Genomic DNA, 25,325 nt, shown 5'->3' on the forward strand with positions numbered 1-25,325 from the left:
GAATGCCTTTTAGCCAATACCACTCCTGCCCGAGTTTGCTGGAAGATTAGAACCAACTAGGCCTTAGTAATTCTAGTGGCCATTGATTTGTCATGGAGAGTACTTTATCAAGAACTCCTGAACATGAGCATCTGCCCTCCAAGCAGGCAACCCCTACAGGAGGATCTGCTGTCGCAGCAACAGGGCAGTTATCTGCACCCAGGCCTTCATAGTCTCCACTTTCATGCATAGAGATTGAGCGGTAACAGTTGAACACCTTCAACCTTCCTCTGAAGGTGTTTGATGTCACCTTGGCAAGCAAACAATGAGAATTCCCCTGATCAAAATGAGTCCCTTAAAGTGCAAACTGTACAAAAACTTTCTACACAAGAAATATACAAAAATATATTTATTAACTATAAACCCATATCATGAAAAATATTATGCACAACTCCTAATACACAACATAAACGGGACACGGAAACTCCATATTAATCCATCAATCTAAAATAAGAAAATACCAACAATATATGCATTTATTAATATGACACATAATCAGATATTAGCTCCATATATGTTTTATGAAAATTAAAAAAATCCAATGTGGTGAGAATCACTCCTATTTTGCTCGTCATCTTGGCAGACAGGTTTCCCTTGACAAAGACTGTATAAGATTGTCGCTGTGAGAAATTTGTGGCTTTACACTGCAGATGGACCCTTTGCAGGCAGTAATCTGACCTTTTGTTTGCTTTGTCCCGAGGCTGACCAGGTTTTATCTGGGCACACTTAAAGGGTTCATTTTGGCTCTTTTGTCCTTTTTATATTTCACTGATCAGCCCCCATTATTTCAGTCTCCAGTTATGCTCTTTTTGAAAGGGTTGCAACATGTGTTTCTCCCTCTCCTTTTGTCTTGTCACAGTGGAACCATAACTTGATTCTCACATATCTATGTGCACTCCCTTTGAGCCGCTTCACAGCTAGCCCTAGTAGCTTCTCACCCTCAAGATTGTATTCCTTGTCACCATAACATAGGGGCGTCAAGTGAGTGAGCTTCTGTGTGTGTCAACCTGCCATACACCACCTTCTTCCCAAACAACATGTTTCTAAGGACATGGGCATTCTTCTTGCCTAAATTTGTGATGCTGTTCAACACAAGTCAACCTTTCACCTTGCCAGCTTTCTGTGCTTTGCTGCACCCCTCTAAGGCGGAGTAGACACTCTTCCATTAGGACCCAAGAGAGCGCTAAGTGGCGCTTATATAGCCTCGGCATGACCTTTCCAGAGCGGAACGGCATTGGTGCAGAGCCACATGGTGCTACCTACTAGCTTGCTGCTGAAGACTTGCCGCACCCAATGTGATGCCTGGGGAATATTGAGAAAGGGAGGAATCTGTAACCAGATAGTCTTTACTAGAAAGACCGTTACCGAAGATAAGTAACTAGTTCATTACAGACAGTGGAATGGTTTCTTTGCCTGGTGTGCAAATGAGTCTGTGGATGCCTTCAAAGGTCTATCTCTCTGATGTGTTGTGCTTCATACTGATCCTGGCCCAGTAAGGTTGTGTTTTGGGCACCGTATAAGGCTATGTGTGGCAGCATTGTTATTCTCCATTTGTCTATCAATCCTTGCTTTTTAAGTCCCTGATAATTATGACATTTTTGAAGTTGTCGTTTAAGTGAACCTCTTTCGGGACCCTAATTTGTTTCTCGCATTTTTGATGGGGCCTCGTTTGAGCACATAGGTGCCTGGCGTGGCTGTTGATGTTCAGAACAGTATTTTTGGTGCTAATCAGCTCTGGGCATTAGTAAACTGCAAGTGCTTTTAGTCAGGTCTCTCTTTACTTCTTTCTACGTTGATTTGAAGTGACATTTCTTCAAAAGAGTTAACATTATGCTTTCCACATTTTTCCCTCCAACCCATCCCACCAAAGACGAGTCTATGCGGGCTGGACCCACATAGGGCAGTCACCTACTACATTAACAGGACCAAGGATTTAATATCCTACAACTAATGGTTTGTTTTATATGATGTGGACAACAAGAGAGGTAAGACGGTCCAGAAGAAACCTTTGTATCTGTGTCCCAGTTGCTCACTGGGCACTGAAACGATTCTACTGTCCGGCATAAACTGATGTAATGGAGGGGTGACTTGCAGATAGGCTGACATCGACCATCTCCTGCAGATCAAAAGAGCTCAGCTGCCTCCACTTAATCTCCATCAATGAAGGAGGAGGCTCCGGAGATTGGGATGATGGACCTGCCACTCTAAGCTGATATGGGGGACACATGGAGAGTCTCGTGTCTGTGTACCACATTTTTCCTGGCGAATACTGTGCCTCCAGAATAATTTGTATCCTGTCTTGTTGCAGCTTCCTCAACATTTGAGAAATCTTGTGCAAGGGGATACGAGGTAAGGCATAGCAAAGTGAAATATGTTATGCCCTTGCCAAACAGAAACCTCCAGTATGGATCTGAACCAAGTCTGCCAGGTGTCCCTGGCATTAGCTAGGAGAGTACCCGTAGCAGATATGACATGCAGTGAAATCTGTGAATTCATATGTTTACGAAGCATTATTATTTAGATTTGGCAGTAAGAAAGGATGGCCATTACGTGGCTCGTTCAATGCTTAAAAACTTCCTACTTTGACCATTTCTTCAGACCCGCCACATTGACGGTAGGTATTGGTGTACTATCTATTCAAAAAAGCGAAGAATGTAGCGGTAGAAATCTGTATCAGAAAAAAAACAATTACATTTGGTAACAAAATTTCTTATTCGACCCTACCTTCAGATTCCTCACTGATCCCACTCACCTCCCTGACCTCAAGGATCGTTGTAATTTTCTGGTTAATAAGATTTCAAATTAAAATTGTTGGACTGTGTATTCAACTTTTGATTCAAGGCTGGTAAAAAATGGTCAAGGAACTGACTGCTTAACATGGGGATGGTGCTATAAGGCTCCAGTGATGAGACCGAGCAGGCACCACCCACTTGTGCCGGAGACCTGTTGCAAAGTAGCTGGATCCATTCTTACATTTTCTTCCTGCTTCACACGACACAACATTGCGTCTCTGTTCTTTGGTTGTGCAACACAATTCTCTAGATTCTGTCGGATGTGAGCCTATTTTGCATAAAGGTCTGTGCCTGTGCCCTGAAAATGTCAGTAGTTAAGGCCAAATCTGCTTCTCTAATGAGCATGGTGTCCTCAAAAACCACATGGCTCAATACAGGAGCCAACCAAACTCAAATTGATTAGTTGTTGCTCATCAGATGATGCATATTAGGCCGAGGGACGTAATTTTCTGCACTGTGATGCACACCATAGAGACAACTCAAGCAAGTTCTAACTCCCTGTGTTTAGATGGCAGGTCACAAGATGCGCTGTGGATCCCAGACACACAGAAAGTAGCACACAGACACCGAACCAGACTATGTATCCTCATCTTGGCCAGGTCATCTCTATGCACACCCTTGTGGACAGCCCTCCTCCCCTGTCACGCCTGCCAATTCGCTAAACATCAATAAAGATGGCCGCGCCGCTGTGTGCATGAGCGAGAGAGTCAGGCAGTAGTCAAAAGCCTGAAGTCCCTAAACTCCGACGCTTCGCGCTCTAGTGTTCGTGCACTCATTTCGTCGCATCAATCGGCTCACAGCCCGTTTTCGTATCTGTTCCTGATTCATGTGCGTTCCGTGCCGGTGTTCCTTTCCGCCAGCAAGACTCCGGCTCCTCTGTTGACCTGACCCCTTTGATGTTCTTTCGGATATCAAGGGGGCTTCTAATTCGTTCCTGGTGGTCTTTTCTTTGCACCGATAGCGTTTCCGCTCTGGACAATTAGAGTGGTGCTCGCATCCAGTGGCGGCTGGTGACATTTGAAACTGGTGGGGCGTTAAATGAGTGGTGTAGCACACCGTGCGAGCGAGCGTAGCGAGCGAGCCTGACCCACATAAGGAGGGTTCGGGGGGGTTCTCCCCCCGAGAAAATTTTGAAAAATTAGTAGGCAAATGGTGCATTTTCAAGGCTTTTGGAAGCCACTGTGCTAACCAGAAACAGGCACATGCCTCCCCTCAAACTATCATCAGTTCCAAAGCCCCTGCCCTTTTCTACTACTGACATGATCCTCTTCAACCAATGGCACTACCTGCTGCCTGCATAGACTGACTGAATTCAGGTGTACTACCTGATCGGATATGCAGAGAGAAGAGGAGCAGGTTTTCACTCAGAAAGTTTCAAGAGTGGGGTTGATGCATCTTGCATCAGACAAAAAAAATAAAAAATGTTCAATAGTGCATTTTATAGTGATACTTTCACTAACATTTGCTGAAAAACCATAGACTCTGTTATGGCACACATTAAACATTCCAATACTTTCTTTAAACAAAATTAAATGGAAACCGGTTAATCAAGTTAAACAAGATCAGAGAGAACCAAGTATTATGCTATTATGCAAGGTGGCTACAGATTTCACAGAGATGAGTGAATAGCCAATGCCATTTTATAGGAAGCGTTATATTATATCATCTTTAAGAGAAAAATATTCCATAGACAAACAGCTAATAAATAGGCCCAAAAAGATTTAAAGTGTGCCCCTCACCTCAGACTTGACCTGCAGCACAAAATGGTCCAACTAGCAATCGAGACTCTGGCCTTTGAGCCAATACTCTTCAACTCTTATAGTGGCACAACTCTATTACTGAACCAGTCACACCATGCCATGCTGGTCAGTGCCAGAAGCAGGATAAAGGGTATAACAGTCCTTATGCATGCGCCATTTAACTTTGTTCAGATTTTGCACGCCCTGGCAGCCTGGGTGGGTCCGCATCATAGGGTTGTGCTGACAGATTCAGGGATGCTAAACCAAGTTCTGCAAGCACTACTCTGCAAGCTGTAGTCTACGTGCAAATTGGGAAACAATATTTACATTGGTTAAGTTGCGGTCTAGGCCAGGCACATTGTTTTTTTTACTGATATCTCTGTAAATTAACTCTTGTGAGGCCCAAAGATCTTTCCTTGTGGTCAAGTAAACCCTATTCAACTGTTTTAATACTTAGACACAAAGAAGTATAGTGCACCTGACCTGACTACACCAAAGAGGAATGCACAAATCACATGTCCACAGGAGCCATCAGCTAGGCATATGTGTCTCGTATGTTAACAACTGAAGCAAACCGGGTCAGCTCAAATGAAAACACCAATGCTGTGGCATGTACAGTTCAATTGATATCTAAACCACAGACATATACGGCATTCGTGACCATGTCAGTTCAACTAAGAAACATTTTTAATTTATTGCACCACGCTAATATCTAGCCAGATAAATATGCAGTTTTCAGGACTAAATGCTCACATACACACACAAGCATAGAACTACACAGTTGCCCTGCTCATCAACACTGAACTAGTCACATTCAAACGTGCACCATATCTGCTGCCGCTGGGATCAGCTGTAGGTGCTGTAGGCAGGATGGGGCCAATGCCTCCTAAAAACCGCTGCAAGCTCAGAGCCCATAGTGAATAGGTACAGTAAACAGCTGCAGTCAGCTTTAAGAGATGTTTTAAACAAAGTAAAGTGATGCAGACTAGACGAGCAGGGCAGGTAAGCGGGTTGTATAAGTAGGAAAATGGGTTCAGAGCACATCACATCCAAAACAGAACAATTTTCAGAACAATTTTTAGGCACTGTTGCCACCCACTTGCACTTTCAAGTCCAGTTGAGTACCCCTTTCGCTGCTCTCAGCCACAACAATTTCAATTAACCAACACAACGGCATGCGTGACTGACATTCAATCACCGGCCAGGCCGCACTGAAGATTCTTGTCACCACCAGGGGTTCGGCAAAGCCACTGGAGCAAAAAAATAAGTGCCGGTGGGACACACAAATGAAGTGCAACTCCCCCTCACATGCCACCAAGGGGACAGGATGGAATTGGCGCTGTGGCTGCCAATGATGCATATTTTCAGAGTGTATGAACAAATGATGCCCCCCTCCCCCCAGCTTGACGCCCGGTGCGGTGGCACCGCCCAGCACTGATTGCGAGGTAACAGCTGGAACGATGGGCTAGGCACATCACATGAGAAGTGATAGATTATCATGCAACCTTTGTTATTTTTCGTACACAGAACATGAACAGCAGTGAAATGAAGAGTGATATAGACTATTTGACATATGCCTTTAAACAAACTTGGGTAATGGGTTGTACTGCGCACTCAATTTGCGATGATGATCACTTGTTTCAATTGTTTAAATAGTTTCAAACTGGGCGTGCTAGGTTGGGAGGAGGGAGCTAATCTCCTATGAATAAAGAATGAGTAGTAAGTGATAAGTTATCACTAAACCCTTCCTGCACTGCTGTTGCTAACCCTTTGGGTTGGCTACTCAACAATTACGACAGCTGGAATTTTTATCTATATGAGTTTTGAACCAGAAACTTCATGCTTCTACTCTTATCCAGTACCACAAAGTTCAAAGAATACTGCGAGGATTACGGCTACCAATCAAACCAATGCTCTTCAAATTTCAATACATTAATCACTTTATGGATAAATGGCACGCAATCCTCAACAAATATTCCCTAGATCTAATTTTACTACTAGTGGAGGAACTTGCAAAAATTATCAAAATCTAGAAGAAGAACTTGAGTTATTAACCAATGAACTATCCCGACAAATACAATCAGAAGAATGGAGTGCCATCTTGAAAGAGTTGAAAGACAAATTAGATAAATATGGAAAAGAAACACAGGATCGAAAGTTGCGCAAATTCAAACGGGATACCATTGATTACAAATTAAATGAGGTTTACACCTGGGCAGAGGTGTATGCACAACGAAAACCTCCTCCAAGACCAGTAACATCATCAAAAGAGAGTGTGGTATCCGTCCAAGAATTAACCCTATCACGACAACCACCAACAAGCGTAACAACACCAGTGATCAGTGACAGCAGTTCGTCACAAGCTTCTGGTAGCCAAGATATTGCTCAGCAGAATTTTTTAGAGAAGGGCCCAGTAGCAGGCAAACCACCGGAAACGGCAGGAACTCGAAAACAAGACGTAGCAAAAGAACCAGTAAGCTCAAACCTACGGAGCAAGGGGAAACCCTAGTGATAAATATCTCTAGTAAGGAACTCAACAAACAACAACTACAAATTCTACAAAAAGGCACAAGCTTCGTGCCTACTTTTTCGAGCAACTACTTTGACACCGAAGTTAGTCTTTTTAAATGTATGCGTTTATTGCGCTTGAGACATTTCTTCAATAATATCATGCCTACATTGCCAGAGCCTTCACCAAACCTCACAAGCGAATACAAAGAATTTAAGCCACCTAGTACGTTTATGTCTCCAGTTTCACATAAACTCCTAGACACTTTTGAAATCTTGGTGAAACAAGACTTACAAAAAATAAATTGGCATAGAACAACGAAGAAAAACATCAACAAACACGAGGAGAAAATTCTTCAAAAACTAAATGAAGTAGCCAACCCAAAGGGTTAGCAACAGCAGTGCAGGAAGGGTTTAGTGATAACTTATCACTTACTACTCATTCTTTAAACAAACTTGATCATGTGCCAGCCAGACTGACAACCACTTTCATTAGAGAAATTGCACATTTAAGGACCTGATAGTGACACATGAGTCTAACCTTTTCTAGAGGAGAACTTAAAATCTCTAAAATTAAACTACTGTTTGGTTAGGTTACTCCCTCACAGCGTCACTGAAATCTCTTATTTTTCTCCTCAAATTATATATCATACGTCACTCATGACGAGGCCACAACACCACTGAATCACACAGTGAAAGCAGACACACCACACCCAAGAGCCAGCCCTTCTCCGCTTAGCCTGCAGTGCGCTCACCACCCCTCCACTCCCCCCCCCCCCCGCAAAGGTGGGATGCATCAGTGACTGCTGCTTTGAGCATGTGTGAGAGCTCCACAGATGGGGGTCTGCAGCCGACACACACCCAGGCATATCTGTGGCCTGGCCTGCAAACACACACAACCTGAAGGCAGGCCTCGAATCTGGGGCCTGTAGTCTAATGCATACGTGTTCACTGCCAGCCATAGACTGAGCTGAGGGATGCGCACACACACCATACGTGTGCACATCGTACGCTCGGGAAGACACCTGTCCTGTTACCTGTGCTGTGAAACATGCATGATCAAAGTCACACACAGAAGCATACGCATGCGTGCGTGAAATCTTTGGCCTGTATTCTAACGTCGTATACGTGTTCACAGCTAACCATGGACTGAGGCATAGGTACAGACATCATACATGTGTACGTCATAATATGGTCCAGAGTTCCGTCTCCAATCTCCATTCTATGTGAGGGTATTTCAAATAGGCCACACATGAACAAATATTGAGACATAATTATCTGAACAAACATAGGAATACTGCCCAAGGGGAAACATCCTTTAAAACAAAGTCTTTAATACGAGAGGCCTCAACAACGAAACTGGTACCACAACAGAGTCACTCATTACTGCGCACGTCTTTACTACGAATGGCATTACCACCCATGCCATTCCAACGAAAATAAAACTAACGCTGCACCAGCATTGTGAAGTGAAAAGATTTGGTGCAGGATTACGGGGGAGGTGCTGTTTGTTGTCCGGTTGAGTTAGTGTCTAAGAGCTGCAGTGGGCCAGACAGATTCTCAGCGTGCATAACAACAATTTATTTGTTTATATTTGACAAGAGGTTTTAACATGGCAGTCAGGCAGACACAGCAAACATTACGGCATGATGCCCCGTCATTACAGATTTGTAGAAATATCCCACCTACTCTGAATAACACTGCTGCTTGAGGGTGTGAAGGGATGGAAAATGCACATGGTGTGGGTCTTGAGTCTTAGAGCTGGGGAAGGGGCAGTTTGAGACTTGAAGGACATACATCCAAACGTTTATCAGAAATATGCGCACATAACAGAATGACAAACTAAAAGAGGGATTACTAGTTTTTGCGTGCATCTGCAGCAATAGTACTCCTACCCAATTATGTGGTCTTGGGCCCATAAATTCATTGAGCTCTGTGCAACAGGACAACATATGTGGCACTATCTGAATGGAAGGCACAGTTTGTGTGAGAGCATCGAAAATGAGGTGATCCTACATTCATGCTAAAGTCCTTTTGAAAGTTCAGCAGTGAGCAGGGGAAAATCTGATTTATTTATGTAAGGGAAGGTAATAAAGAGATGTGGTGACAAAACACAGGCATGATGACAATAAATAAATTGCAGTTGTGCGCTGCATTTTTTCATTGGCTCAAGGTAATTTAGCATCGCCGAATGACAATTTTTAAGTGATTTTTTGCACTGCCAATCAATGTGAGGAAAACTGATTTTAGACGAACTACACCCTTCCCTAGTACAAAAAAATGGTTGGCTCTGATGCAGTTTCGGTTTTCCATTCCCATAGAAGCAACACTCACCAAAACAAAAAATGGAGAAAGTGAAACGATAAAACCTGTGCTCCATATAATTCTTGTCTCTGCAATGTAAAATACATTCAAAGGCAAATGAAATTGGCTGTGAGATCCTGGTATTGCTGTTGCAGCGAGATATGCTTTGACGGGTTATGCTAAAGCCTTTATAGTTTAATCCCGTGTTTCTTTCCTAAAGTGGAAATCTATACCCAGAGCAAAACCTGCTTCCTCTCCGAGAGCCTTAAACCCTTCTGATGAGGTTACAGGAGATTCTTGTGATGCAGAAATCCAAAGTCTCCCCGAGAGCTAGGCCATACGGAAACCAGGTGACTCCCCAAGAAACGCTAAATGGGCACTTGAGCAGGGATGTATAAAGGCAGTGTCATCATTATGCATTTGATTCGTGGTACAAGCCTTCGTTCATTGTAAAGCCATACATACATGATGTATGTATGCCTTTACAACGAACGGAGGCTTTTACCACGAATCAAATGCATAATCATGACACTGCCTTTGTCCGAGAGAGGCCCCAGAATTAATTAACATTATGACCTACTAACCTCCAGCTGCAGCTGCAGTCAAGTCAGGCGTGGTGGCAGGATCGGCAAGCAGCAAACTGGCATTCGACTCGAGTCTGACAGTCGTCTCTGCTTCCAGAAAGTTCCAGTCTGTGCAGACATGCTGGAAACAGTCCATGGTTGAGTCTGCGCAGACTCCAATCCTCTGCCTCCCACCTGCCACACCCCTTTCCCAACTCATCACAGGGTGGGTTCCAGCACGCCCTGTAATGAATTGGGAAAGGGGTGAGTGACAGTCTCCACACTCTGATTGACGTGGAGGGTTAGCGATCCCGGGCTTAGACTTAAAACGCCCGGGGCTAACTTTCCCTCCACGCCATCAGGGGGTGGAGACTCGGCCCTGAAGCTCAGTCTTTGCCGGGCTGATGACATCACAGCCTTCAGGGCTGTGAGGTTGTCGCCCGGCAAAAACTGAGGCTTCTGTCAGTCAGTCTATTTCATGTCACGTGATGCTCCTCTTGAAGTCCCGGCCGCGGTATTGGTGAGTGGCCGAGGCGACAGTGCTGGGGTAGACAGGCTGACAGTGGCTGCTAATTGTGAATAACTGTAAAAGTAAATGGAGCCAACATTTTAATTAGAAGACGTTAGAAAAAGTTTTTTTTTAAACTAAATAAATATGATTGAGCAGCTTTTATGAACGGGGGCGGAGCCCCGACGCCCCCGAGGAGAAACCGCCACTGCAGCATCTCCATATTATTTTCCTCAGCGCCGGCTTAGCTCTCTACTTTGCTTCCTGTCCAGGACTCCCACTTGTTGCTCCCGGTTCCGCCCGTCAGCCAGACTTGGTTCTCGTTGGCCGGCCGGGCTTGGGTAGAGCAGGCACGGGGTATTTTTTGGGGCATTGTGGGACTAGTAGTCCGCCTGAGTTACCCTGTATTAATTTTCCCCCGGGCCATTAGTTATTATTTTGCGGCATCAACAGACCAGTCTTTGGTGTGTCGGAATTGGCAGGGGTTGCAGCTGAGGAGGCTCAAAAGATCCGAAATCATCACCAGACCAACACCTCTTTCAGCCTCAACCATCTATTTGCCATTACACCTCACATTAGGATTAACCCATAGCAACGAATGAAGAGAGTTTAGCTGTGGCAGTTAACAAGGGATGTATGGTGTTCAAGAGAGGAGTGTTGTTTCTTATCTATAGGTAAAGTAGTCAGGGGAGGTGAGGAACAGGGAAACAGAGTTTGGTGGGGGTTTTCCTACTTTGAACATTGTTCATTTGTCCTCTTTCCTTACAGTGCCAGTATCCGACTTACAGAGACTCGGGTCCAAGGTGTCTTCTTCCCTCCTTCCCTTGTTTTGTTCCCTCTTTTCACCTCCACGTGCTATGGTCTGGTAGGCGTGTTGGTGTTAAGGGGAGGGGCTGGGCTTATCATCAGTTCCTGGCACACTTGTGGAAATAGCTTGTGGATCCTTACATCCCCCTTCCTTTTCACCTCCGTACCTTTGGCGTAGCACTGCTTCTTCATGAAAACGAGGTTAACTTTTAGTAAACGGCAGCTCTGACAAGATCCTTCAGTTCCAGACTGCTGCTTATGCTTCATCACCTTTTTATTTGAATATTCTAAGTTTGTATCAAGGAGTTTAGATGTTGTAGCCATTCCATTTCAGCTTAAATGCGGGCTCCGAGGTAGTAGGAGACGAACAGTAGGCCACATGTATTGTAGATTCACCAATAGAATTCGATGACCAAACATGGATATCTGCTGCTGTTTTTACTTTTTTTAGCTCCTTAACGAAGATTTTCCTTTTTCAATGCAAAGTTTCCCCAACCAAAGATTTTCGGCACTGGTGAAATAAATCCAAGGAAAAGCGAACAGAATGAGAAGTGGTCCATTCAGACTCCTCGATTTCCATTGGTTACTCACAGGTGCCTAGCAAACTGTGCGTCCGTTTTATGTCCTGCTGGATGTTGATGCATGATTTCATGTAGCTCACCACCAGTGATGACTATTCTTCTCTCCCACCAACACAGTTTTGTGCTGTCAATCCACTCAGTGACTGCTTGGGAATTTCTCGTCCATATCTACATGGCATCTTCTTGATGCTCACCATTTGCTTTCAAGGAGCAAAGAGGATTTTAAAGAAAGCTCATACAGTCATCTCATTCCATCAAACACCCATTGAGAAGTTTGAATTGAAAGAGGGAATCTTCATTTCTGTGCGACAATAAGGAAGGTGCAGAGGCTTCTGCGTATGTGCAATCTGCCTTATGTCTGCCATTGTGGGGTGGGATGGGCTGCATCTCTTCGAGGCAGGCCACATCACAGTGGTGTTGCAGGCACTCCACACCAACCTCTAGGCAGAGGATACACACCATAATGGGGTGCCAGCACCTTATTGTCTTTGCTCTATGCCAATTCAGACACTTTGTGCGCTTTGTTCTGGTAAATGTCTTGTTAGAACACTGATTTGTTCTTGTGAGCCGACCAGCAGTGAAAGATGCTTCCATCTGCTTTTTAAATGCAATTTCTACTCTGTCACCCTGGGGCTGTTCACCCCTCAATTTGCCTACAAGAAAGAAGACAAAGTCAGGATCTAAATTTTATTTTAGATTCTACAAGTGACATGATACCATCAGCCATTCCTGGCTTTTCAGCCAACATAATGTTGCACTTTTGTGGTTGTAGTTTTGCTTTTAACACTCCTTAGAGTAGAAACTCAAATCCCACCATTGCACAGCTCTGTTGACTAAAATGCTGAGTTGGCTGAATGTGTTATACAGGACATGAAGCAACTACTTGTCAGCTACGTTTTAAAATTTGACAAAGTGTTCTACTCTACTACAAAAACCTTTTGTTTTGTTTTGTATGTATCAACCCCCTCCCAGGATGCAAGCATGACTACTAGGCCACAACCGTGGGGGATTGATATTTGCCTTACTTTGGCTCTGCAAGCTGTGCTAAGTACAACCCTTTCTTCACTTAATTGTGGGGTAGCGATGTGAGCAATCACAGCTTCTCAGGAAAGATACTGTGAGTGTTAGTCGGGCCCAAAGATCCCTACTACTTCCAGCAGTGCAGTAAGATCAATGTCTAGCCCCATGATTCTCTTTGTAGAAACGACAGGTACTTTATTTGACAGAAAACATAGAATTCCACAGCAAATCAAGAATTTATGAGTGCCTGGTTCACAGGTGTGAGTCTTTGTGTTATAGGGGCTTTTACCGAACACGTGCATCTCATGCCACAAACTCAATGACTCGCTTAGCAATGTTATGTTTAGCCAGTCTTCCTGTGGGTCACACAGGCCATCATCGGGCGCTTATCTCCGCTTCAGTCAGTCCTGGTGTAAGGGCATACCGCTCCAGATGCCTGGCAGCTACGACCAGGATAACTTGATGAAGGTGGCACTTCCTGATCTGAGAGTACCCTGAGTCTGTTGGATTGTCTCTACACCAGGATCAATCACAGCTGTGCCTTCCATGATCTGCTCATCCTCTCTGGTTAATGCTTTCTTCCATCACTCATAAGCAGGATGTTTGTGGTCCTAGGACAGTCTAGAAATTCCTCCTTCAGATAAGACTCAAGGCACAGTTACGTCGGCTGTGGGGAGTTGACTGCCTGTGTGACATCAATCCTTGATTGCATCGAAGTCGCTCAGTACTCTGCTGGATACCCCTTTCTCTGTAGAAGAGACCAAAATAACTTTGGGTCTTGAGCTCCCATCTTTATAACGATTTTCAGACTGGTGATGTGTATTTGAGGTATGCTTCCTTGGAACCGGTTTGGCCTTCCAGCCTGACCTCTATCTACATGGATGCTCTGCCAAGCAGGAAAGTCTTTAGGTGGAGTGCTCACCATAGAAGTACAAAGAGGTGAGACTAAGCTGCATCCAGCTATTTACGACCCCTCCTCACAGAGCTGAAGAAGAGAAACCAGAATCTGTCTAATGATCTGCTTTGAGAAGTTGAGGTAGAAAGCACAGATATCCCAGGCGTCTGTACGCCTATTGCAAAATTTGAGGGCGATTCTGGATGTAAAACGCAAACTGAGGGAAGATCGTTGAGTAAACGTTTGCACATTTATCAGCAGAAGGCAGTGGCTTCGGCCCTATAGGGGACTAAATTATGAGGTTTTGCGAATTTGAAAAAGCTTCAAATTGAAGAGAACAATTTCTTTAGGTCTCTAATGGCCATGGGTCCTTGAACCCCACTGGTTCCCCTGTTTTTGGAGGTGGGTACCACACTCACTACAGATCAAGCAGGGTTAAAACCTTTGTGTTGGATGCACTTTCATTGAAATATTGGCACATCCGTTTGTATAAAATCTATCCAAGATATGAACCCTACTGTGGTTAAGTTCGTGACAACTGGCTTCAATATTTTAGGAACATTTTGAAAGTGTTACTCTTGCACCACTGCTGGAAGCATCCATCTTCTACTGATCACGACTCTCTTCAGCTTGTTAAGCAACAGTACTGGGCATATATCGCAGGAGAATTGATTAAAAAGGCTTTAGGCGTACATTAATTGGCTAATTCTCTTGTCCATAAGTAGATTTCTTCTCTGGGCATACCCTGACAACTTAGGGCGAACAAAGCAAACACAAGGAGGTGATGGACGGAGCGCTGAAACGTTCCAGACACTCACCCCCTGTCACAGATCTGGGTTGCAACGAAGCCAAGTGAGCTAAAGAACGATGATGGGTTCAACCCAGATCGGTGACAAGGGGTGAGCGTCTGGAAAGTTTCAGCGCTCCGTCCCTTATCAAATTTGCACTTTCTTTGCCCTAAGTTTGCAGGATATGCCCAGACGTGGTCCCTTGCTCACTTTGCCTCTGGGTTTAAGCTACCCTGGCTGATGAGGGGTGTTACCCCGAAACGGATCCCAGGATGCTGGTTTTCGGTCCAGGGAAGACCTGGCTTGGCAGTTCAGGCTGGACTATTCCCATGAGGAACAGGGTCAAGACTGATTTGCATATAGCAGGTTCTGGATTGGGGTGGTGAAGAGAGCTAAAGAACGATGATAGATTCAACCCAGATCTGTGACCGGGGGTGAGTGTCTGAAAAGTTTTAGCTATCCGTCCCATCATCACCTTGGGTTTTATTCTGTAGTTCTAAGGTTAGAGTGACCTGAGAAAGGGATTTTTTTTATTTTTGTTCCTTAATAACTTGGCATTCTTTTGGCGATTGTCCGCGAAGCTTTCCAGATCTGCTGCTCCAGTTTCATTGTCTAAATATGTGAAGTTTTGAGATGTTTGGTCATGGGGTGCAATGAAGTAAAGGGGGTTCCAGAACAGGTGGAAAATCCAATGCATTTTAAATAGACTTTCGGGGGGATTTTCGCAAAAAATGTCAAAGATTATATATTATACTGTTCAGAATATTCTGTGGGGCACAGCAGGTAAGTAGGGTAATTATTTTTATTTTTTTATTTTTACGTGTTTTAAACTTAGTTATATCTCTATCCGCGGTACTGCTGAGGTATATAAGGATGACAAATCATTAGCTGAATGGCTAATGACTGCCTTTTCAAAAGTTAATAAAAAGTATTGCACTACTGTTTATGCCACTCCACCATATGCTTTTGCACTGTACCGTTTTACACTGTAGTGTACGCTATTCTGCTCAGCACCACTGCACTGTATGACACTCCAATATGCTGCAAGCCATTTTACACAATTTAACTTTACAACACTACACTGTAACACACTCCACTTTACGTAAACCCACTGGACACCGCTGAACTGTAACCCACTCCACTGTGCCCTACCCCAGTGTACACTATTTCAGTACACAATATTCAAATATTACAAAACTATTAATAACATTATAAGACCCATTAAAATTCACAAACAACCAAAGGTTAAAGATAAGTTATAGTTAGGAAAACTTTTATGTTTCGTATACAAACCCAGCTTGAACTACAGAAACATTAAACATTCTAAAGTTATACTTATCGCTTAAGTTGATTTTTGCACCACTTTTGCACTTTTTTAAATCTTATTTGTGCCAAACGCACGATAAACTACACAACCAAAACAAATGCAAAATTCATACATATCTGGTGAATTTATCCTTTACGCACCACGTTCACATTACTATAAGTCATAACTCACATTTATACAAATGCACTTGTACACATCCGTACACCTTCTTGTCACCTCACCACACTATGTTAACTATAACTCGCCTTTGTACCATGCCCTCTGTTCTGGCTAATATTATAATTTCCGATGTTTTAAGTGTTTAATTCATGCAAAGATTTCACATCCTATAACTTATGTAATATCCAAAGGGATAGCTAGTGCATAGAAAAGGGGCAAGGTAAATAGTGACCTACATAGAAAAAAATAACAATTGATAGATTCTTGGTAATAGGGTCATGCAAATTGTTGTTATTTTGGAGGGGGTTGGGGGGATTCAAAATTGCCACATAGACTTCCACTTTATCATTCAACTAGCTTCAACAATTGCTTCATAATTTTCCTGAAATTATTGTTTCATGGTCCTATGAATAACTGGCTGTGAAAAGTGCCGGTGGAAGGCCTTGTTTCAAGACTCTGGACTCTGGGAGTCACAGTATTTGATGGTTGTTACCATACGTTTGCAGGCACCCCTTTAGGCCACGTTAATACGGGGCTTGTGGGTTGAGGTATATGGTGTCGTGTGTTGTCCGTTTTTCGCTGACCCAAGTGCATGTTGTGTTTGCAGCTAGAGCTACAAGTCATTCACTTAGTCCCTGAACCATTTATTTAACATTTTCTCCTTCTGTTTTTCAGGGATGATGGGAAGGAAGCTCTCAAGTTTTACACAGACTCCTCCTACTTCTTTAATCTATGGAAGGAGCAGATGCTGCAGGATACCAAGGACATCATGAAGGAGAAGCGAAAGCACCGGGTGAGATGGGGTCAGAGGGGCACATGTTAGAGACACACCGGGTGTGATGGGTAAAGAGGGACACATATTTGTAAGATGTGGCTGAAGACGTGTTTGAGAAACTTGGCAAATGATTGAGAAATACAGGGTGAGTTGGGTGGATTGGCAGACGTTTATGAAATGCTGAGTGTGATGGGCACATAAATACCCTGATGAGATTGGTGCAGAGGGGCAAATGGTTGAGAAATTTTGAAAAGGGCACAGAGAAGCAGGTTTTAGAGAAACACTGGGTGATATGGATGAAGAGGGGCAATTGTTTGTTCGTGGGATTGAACAGAGAAGCAAGTGTTTGAGGAACACCAGGTGAGATGGAGTCAGAGGGTAAGTGATTGTTAGTGAAATGGAGAAAGAGGGGAAAGTGTTTGAGAAACACTGGTTTAATATTGGGGCAGAGAGGCCAGTTTTTGAGAAATGTAGGATAATTTTGGGACGGAGGAGAAAGCTTATGAGAAACACAGGCTGAGGTAGGGTTCAGAGAAGCAAGTGTGTGAGAAACACTGGGTGAGGTTACAGGGGCAATTGTTTTAACATCGTTCGAGATGAGAGCAGAGGGTCAAGAGTTTGAGAAACACTGGGTTGGATGAAGCAAACGTGTAATTATTTTAGAAACATCTGATGAGAGATGAAACCGCGTGTCAAGTGTTTAAGAACCCAGGAGTGAAATGGGGGAGAAGGGTAACTGATGAGCACTGCCTAAGATGGGAGCAGAGGGGTATTTGTCTGGGAATAACCATTAGGGGTGGGGGCAGAGGGGCAAAGGTTTAGGAAACATTGGGTGAGATGTTGCAGAGGAACAATTAATTGTTATTGAGATGGTGGTCAGAAGAAAACCTGTTTGAGAAATTGCAGATGAGTTGGGAGAATGGGGGCAAGTGCTTGCAGGTGAGATGGTGGCAGCAGGACAAGGTTTGGTTTGAGAGACATTGTTCCATGGTGACAGATGGAGTAGTTTCCGTAAATGCCAGGTGATAGGCAGATATCTGTGGAAACATTGGGTCAGGTAAAGGCAAGTAGACTAGACCATGTAAGGAAGGTTGGGCAGGGTGTGGAAAAAAATGAGTTGGAGGTGAGGAGCGGTTGACTGGGAAACACTTGATCAGGTAGGGCAGAAGGGTTTTGCCTATGAATCTCGCACTTGTCAAGAAGGAGTAGAAAAGTGGGTTTAGGTAGAAAGTGTTTGGGACCTGAGTGAAGAGGAATAGAAATGCAAGTATCCGTTCAATTTTGTGAGATTGAGAGTTTCTGATGTTATCCCTTTATAGTAGAGCAACTAAAGAAGTGACAACTCTAGTTCCATGAATGAAAGGAGACGAACACTGGTACTGCACAGCAAGGCATGGGCTCCCTTCTACTGCAATCGTCTGGACCAAAAAGCTGCCCGCTCCTTGGTGGTCACTGTTGCATTAGTTCTTCTGTTGGTGCCATTTTGGGCAGGGCAGAGGTCTCATCTAGTGTTTTATGCAGTCTCAGTTTGTAGATGCATTATTAAGTAGCTGCAGTAAGGGGGGGAAGGTGGTAACTCCCAATTAACTTTATATATTGAAGATAAATAAGCGCACCCTTTTTACTTCCGACTGATCCATAGAGCATTGTCCACAGGCAATGTATTTCCTGTAACTAAGCGGACTCATTTATCCCTGCCCGCTCTGTTTGACTGGGCTCACAATTTCCCCTGCACAAAGCTTGGAGCAGCAAACGGGCTACTGTTGCCAAATCAAAATTAACACCAGCCTTAGAAGAAATATTGGTAAGTGCTGGTTGCTCAAGAAAGTGAGATCGACACCCCACCCCACCCCCCACACACACACACACAAGCACTCTTTCATTATCCTTCGGGGTACCTGTTTGTTACTAATTTCAGTACAGTTCTGTCCATGCTCCTGTTATTCTTAAACCACTGCTTGCTTGAACAGTATTCTACTACTGGCAGCGAGAGTCACTGGAACATGCATGCCATATAGTAACATCAGTAACTGAGGGTAGGATTCCAGAGGTGAATCTACTATAAAAGTAGCTTAATCAAAGTCTGCAGTACTGGTCGACTGTAAAGTTTAAGCTGCTCTACTGCAAGTAATATCTGATCCTCTGCTCACACCACACAAGAGTGCAACGCAATAATGCTTGATTGAGTGGCTGATGAACAGTGTAGTGCTAGAGCTGCGTGTCGCAGTAAACTGTGATGTTCCCCCTCCTGCAAATGGTAATTCCTACTTGCGTATGGAGAGAGTGGATATTTTATGAGTTTCCAAGGTTGGGCTACTGCCAGATCCTCTCTGAAATGTTAGTGGCGACCCAGGCCAACCTTGTTGGACTAGATTATTTCATTGTTAGTTGTATGTTCCAATCTGAAGTATAAAAATAAAGAGAGAGGGGTCCCACTCGCCAAAGGGACAGGACACCAAAATAGGACACTTCTGTCAACAACAAGATCCCTTTGGGCACCTTATGTTCAAAGCATACAGGTACTTCTCAGAAGTCATACATACACTGTTACAATCATCACCAATCACACAAAACTAAAAAGATAATATAAAAGAGAATTTTTATTTTGCTTTATGTAGTTCTCTTAGGATACACAATATATAAAAAATATATAGAAACAATTTTATAAACACATCATCAATGTGCATTCAATGATCAAAGTTCAAAATGATTCAAGAAAACGCAGTCTCACGGGCTGTGACTATTATTGGAGACATAAAACTTATTTATAGCAAATAGGCACACCAAGTCTTATAATTGTATTTAAACAAGGACAGCACATTTGTTCGTTATCCTCTTTCTTAATGACTCTTGGGGATGCTTGGGTGCTCAATGAACATAAAGTAAAGCGACGGGTTTCGGTGCCCCAATATGATTCACCACCTTCTTCAGGCTTAATGTTACAAATCAGTGTCTCCCCAGACAATCCGTTATGAGAGATGGGAGAACGGTTTCTTCCTCTGGTGTGATTGTTTGTCACCTCCAGACCACATCAACCCAACATTAGTGATGTAAGATGTGTGTCCTTCCTTAATTTCCTTCCTTTCGTTGCACTGTTAGGTGGTGCGTGGAAGAGGCCTTTTTGAGGAAACAAGCAAAGGTTTTGTTCGAGGCATATGAGCTGCAGATTACACACTGTGCATAGATCGCCATCTGGTGTTGGGCTCGGATGTTTGCACTTTGTTATTGTCCTGGAAAGGTCTTTGGAAGTCATGAGATAGGTGACTGCACCTGTGGACCATAGTGCGCATGGGCATGGGCTCCATCTTCAGATTGTTTTTTTCCGCCATCGGGTTCGGATGTACTTGTAGCACTCCAGTTCGGAACCGTTACCAATTCTATTTTCGACACACAATCCTTCACCCTTTCGACGGTATTGTCTCGATCGAGATCCCAGTCGACGTGCATCTCAACAAATTTGAAGTCCTTGATTCCAATTGTCGACGAGGGCCTTCTGGCCTTCTGGCCTACTTGGGCCTCGGTATCTGGCTCATGGAAAGGACTCCTTTCAAGAAGTGTCCTCAATGTGGGTCGAAGTTTCCCCACACCAATCTGCATGAGGTGTGTAACCGCTGCCTTTCCCCGGAGCACGAGGCCAGAGACTGTGAAGCTTGTGCCTCCTTCCGCTCCAAGAAGACCATTCGAGATCGCCGAGCTCGAAGGAAAATGGCTTGCTCTTCGACTCCAATCTCTGACGACATCTTCCAGGAAGGCGTCGATGTACCGGAACAGGAGAGCGTCGAACAAATCCTCTGCAGCGAATCCAAAGCAGAGGAATTTGACATTGAAGAAATCCCTCCTGCGCAGCGGGTCGTAAGTTAGATTGTCGACCCTGACCCCCTCTGTACAAGATCGAAAAAGGCTTTGGGCACACCTTCTCTTTCGGACTCAAGTGTACACGACACACTGCTTCCAAAGCCCCGCCCCCGGGCTCGGCAAAGAAGCCTATTAAGCCTTCAGGCGACTCAGGCTCGAGCCAGCCTGCTATCGGTACCGAAACACCGGCACCGAAAAATAAACCGTCTTCATCCTCATTGCCGATCGCTGCTTCCATATCCAAGCACCTGGCACTGAAATCCACCGGCACCGAACCATCAAAGCATTCGGTCCCGAAACCCGCAGGCACCGTACCATCTACTCCGAAACACCCGGACCCGAGTAAAAAGCCAACCACTAAGACTCCAAAACCAACCAAAGAGCCGGTAAAGCACCACAAAACCGTACCGGAACCAGTGCCTCATAAGTCTAGCGAACCGAGAAAGTCGGTGTCGAAAGAGCAGCCTACGCCATAAGAGCTTTTTTATAACTGATCCAAAACTCTTCTCAAGGACCCCAAGACTGGTCAACTCACCCGCCGCTCAAAGAAGAGACCTTTGAATACACCTGCACCAGCCCCACCACCTAAAAAGAAGGATATTGCTACATCTCCCCTCAGGGTCCCTTCTCCACCACCTTCTTCACCGCCTTCTCCTTCACCTCCACCACCACATCATTCTCCTACACAATCTCCACCATACATGATACTGCTAATGAAGGAGACGGAGTACATGAGAAACCACTAGGGGATCATAGTCCACCTTCTTCCCCTGACCCCTTGGATTAGTATAATACACCCGATGTTCCTAATGTCCAATAGGAGGACATATACCTCTCTAGGGGACACAATAGGCTTTAACCAGCTGCTTCACAGAGCTGCTCCGTACCATGGGATTAGCTTACACAGACCCAGTAGAAGAAGATTTTCTTATGGACACTTTTGACACCTCACAAAAGTCCACCTCTATTTTACCAATACTAAAAGGGTTAACTAAGCATGCATCAGAAGAATTCAAAGATCCTGTGCGGGCTAGAGTTATTAACCCCAGGATCGACAAAAAGTATAAAGCTGCTCCTGGAGACCCAGCCTATATTAAAGGCATCATACCATTAGACTAATGCCCGAAAAAGGGCCAACTCCCAAACATCAGGAGATGCTCCACCCCCTGATAAAGAATCCAAGCTGTTAGTCGCCTCAGGCAAAAGAAAAGCATAACAGGCAGTTAATATTTGGCGTATAGCCAACACTCAAGCTCTGTTGGTCAGGTTTGTTAGGGCACATTCCAGACGAACTAGAGCCCCTATTGCAACACCTACCAGATAAATACAAAAACAGGGCCAATGATCTTATACAAGAGGGTAAAATAATTACTAACACTTCCATTTGTTGCGCTCTGGATGTAGCTGATACCGTCTCTAAAGCAGTCAATTTCAATTCAATACAAGCTTTATTCGATTTCAGGTGATAAAATCATTAAAGCATACATACAAGAAAGAGAATTCATCAATTAATATCACATTAAAATGCAACTATATACTACAATCCAGTTAATTATACAAACAAGTTCATAAAAATAGTTCCTTTAAAAGTTTTCTAATTGGTTGGTTGATAGCTTTATTTCGATATGCAAATATCATAAAAGCATTACAAAAAGTTATATAAAATAGCAACTGTACAAGTTAAAAACCAAGTCGAATAAAAGATTTCTAATTGTACAACAGATAAATTATTTAAAAAGGAATTAAATTGATATAGACAGTCTTTTTAAGCGGATCAACCATGCCCATTTTAAAAATGTAGACACCCCACAAACTATGGGGGAGGATGTGTCAGCTAATAAAATCCGTAAAGCCACCATATACTGGCGAGTTCCCAGTTGTCTACAGAGAGGTTTGAGCCAATAACTTCTTGGGCAGGTGTAATCAGGGCACTCAAAAAAGAAATGAGCCACAGTTTCGGGCCTAGTTGTGCATAGTGCGCAGTGTGGTGATGCCTGCGCGGGCATATTCCATCTTGAGAGCAGGTCTCCTAAAGGTAAGGTGCCTACTCTAAATTTAATGTAGAGTGCCCGGTCAGCAGAAATTGTAATTAGGTCCAAGTAAGGCTCAAAGGCAACAACGTCTTTTATTTTCAGGAAGGCTGCGGTGGAATTGCAGTGACGTGGGTTGCTGATGAGCTGGGCAGAGACCCACTCCCAATATAGTTTTTTCAGGGTTGCCTTCGGCGGAGCAGATTGTGTAGTCCAACAAGACCCCAGACCTAGTTCTCCCAGGAGATTTTTGATGTCCCTGAGCCACTTGATCTTATGCCAGCCACCCATTCCCATCACCTCTGACAGCCCGTCCGCATATGTTTTCAATTCGGGGACCCTCCACAGACGAGCCCATAAAAGAAGGGGCCGGAGGCGAGCCTGGTCCTTAATTGATTTACAACCCGCATCCAAAAGCCCCGGAACTGTTGGAGTGCTCAGCGGAATGGCCAGAAGGTCCTTCAGAAATTTATTCTCAGCCTTGGATAGAGCCTCCGAATTGCCAAGGCCCCATAACTCAGCCCCGTAGAGAGATGCCGTGACAGCTCTGGCTTTGTAAATGTCAATTACTGGAGCTACACATTGCTTAGATGAGTTACGGTACTCACTCAACAATGCTCCCCCCACCCTTTTGTGGCTAAGGGTCATTTTGTTAATGTGGGGTGACCAGCTCATGACATCACTCATGCGAATCCCTACGTAATCAAATTCTGAGACTCTCTCAAGGGGAACAGAATTCAGTACTGGAGGAAGACCAAGCTTGCGTGCAGGGTGCATGATCAAGTATTTAGTTTTGTCCACGTTAATGACCAGCCCTCTTTTTGAGCAAAAGTCCTGAAAGCGGTTCAAAAGCTTCTGGAGGCCCTGGGGAGTCTTTGAGATGAGGAGGGCGTCGTCCGCAAACAATAGGGTTGGGATCCTCACGCCCCCCAAGGAGGGGGCGTCTGCTGGTTCTTCAAGCAGGTGCTCTACCACACCATTCACGTACAGAGAAAATAGTGTGGGAGCTAGTACACAACCCTGTCGGACACCCCTGTTCACCGGGATCCTATCGGTCTTTTCCCCGTTCTGTCCCCATCGCACCTGGGCATAGTTGTTGTTATGTAGTTTGATGAGAAGCAGTAGAATATAAGGGGGCAGCCCGAGACCCTGCAAGACCCTCCAGAGTTCCTCCCTAGGAACCAGGTCAAAGGCAGTCTTTAAGTCTATGAAGGCCAGGTATAGACTGCCTTTGCCCAGTTCCACCACCTTCCAGTGTAGAAGCAATAGTCTGAACACTTGCTCAATAGTTCCTGTACCGGAACGAAAGCCTGCCTGCAAGTCGGACAAGATGTGGTTTTCGTCCACCCAGTGGAGAATCCTCCTCAAAATCGCTTTTCCCGCCACCTTCTGGGTTGAGTCGATGAGGCTTATTGCCCTGTAGTTCCCCGGTTGATCCCGACAGCCCTTTTTAAAAATTGGAACTACCTCTGCCCCTTTCCAAGACTCGGGGACAGGACCTCCCTCTAGGATGGCGTTCAAAAGAGCAGAAATCAGTGTGCCCCATTCGCCCGGATAGGCTCGGAGTAGATCCCCTGGCAACCCATCAGGACCAGCTTCTTTCAGGGGTGCCAGGGATTTGATCAGGTTCGTAACCTCCCGTACAGTGAAGGGGTCAGTGGCTCTGTCCAGTGAAAATGGGTCATCAAGTGGCCCGTCTACAGCTGAATATAGGGCCTTAAAGTGGTTGAACCACGTCTGGGCTGGGATGGTACAAGTCCTCAAGGTGTCATCATGACGATTCCTACTGCCCACCAGGTCCCAAAAGCCTTTAGCGTCTCTCCCTCGACTTGCGGTCAGGAGATCCTGCCAAAAGTTATCCTCCCATTCCTTTTTGGCAAGTTTCAAGCATTGTGAATATAGCCTTCTGGCCTCCCTGGTCCTTGTTTGGGACTTAGATTTCACTGCTTCGACGAGAAGTGTCTTAGTTACCCTACACTTGTGATTAAACCAACCCTGTCTTTTCCGGGGGCGTATCTTCCTCCCATTATGACTGGATGGGACAATAAACAAGTTACTTATAGCCTGAGTAAGATTACAGAACCGGTCGAACAGCTCCACCGGCCCTCCTTCAAGAGAATCCAAATTGTCTGAGGCTGTGGCTAGGAGCTGCGTTATGATGGACATCTTCTCAACCGAGAGCGTGAGCTTGGCCCACTTCAGCCGTCTGCCACAGTTTGAGACAACTGATTCACCGGGAACAGTAGCACATACAGTCGAACCCCCTATGCCCTCAAACCACCCAGGAGACAAGGCAAGAGAGAGCAAGTTGTGATCGCTCTCAACGGACGATATCATCTCCATATCTTCCACCGAGCTCCAAAGGTGAACGTCAAGCAGAATGTAGTCAATTCTTGACGTGTGGTTAGGCCTATTATACGTATGGGCTCCCGCTTTGTCGGATCTAGTCCTTCCATTAAGGGCCCTCAGGTCGAACTCCATGGTAAGAGAATTGATCTGGAGTGCCACTTCCGTCCATCTCTTGATTGGGCTAAGCTCTAGAGCCGGTATCCCCCTCCTATAATCTTCCTCCTCCTGGTCTTGAGTGACTTCTGAGCCAAGAGGCTCAAACGTGCAGTTAAAGGCGCCCGCGACC

At 44.7% G+C, this 25,325-nt stretch overlaps 1 protein-coding gene across 3 annotated transcripts in view; it reads left to right on the forward strand.

Moving 5' to 3' along the window:
• The window catches only part of WASF2 (WASP family member 2), a 506,607-nt gene that overhangs the window by 368,957 nt on the left and 112,325 nt on the right, over positions 1-25,325 (forward strand). For all 3 annotated transcript variants that reach the window (XM_086956878.1, XM_086956880.1, XM_086956879.1), the window contains one exon: positions 16,706-16,823. In XM_086956878.1, coding sequence (XP_086813004.1) covers positions 16,706-16,823 — 118 coding nt within the window. The remainder of the gene's footprint in view (positions 1-16,705; positions 16,824-25,325) is intronic.

This window comes from Lissotriton vulgaris, chromosome 2_1 (assembly GCF_964263255.1).
Source record: "Lissotriton vulgaris chromosome 2_1, aLisVul1.2, whole genome shotgun sequence".
NCBI lineage: Eukaryota > Metazoa > Chordata > Amphibia > Caudata > Salamandridae > Lissotriton > Lissotriton vulgaris.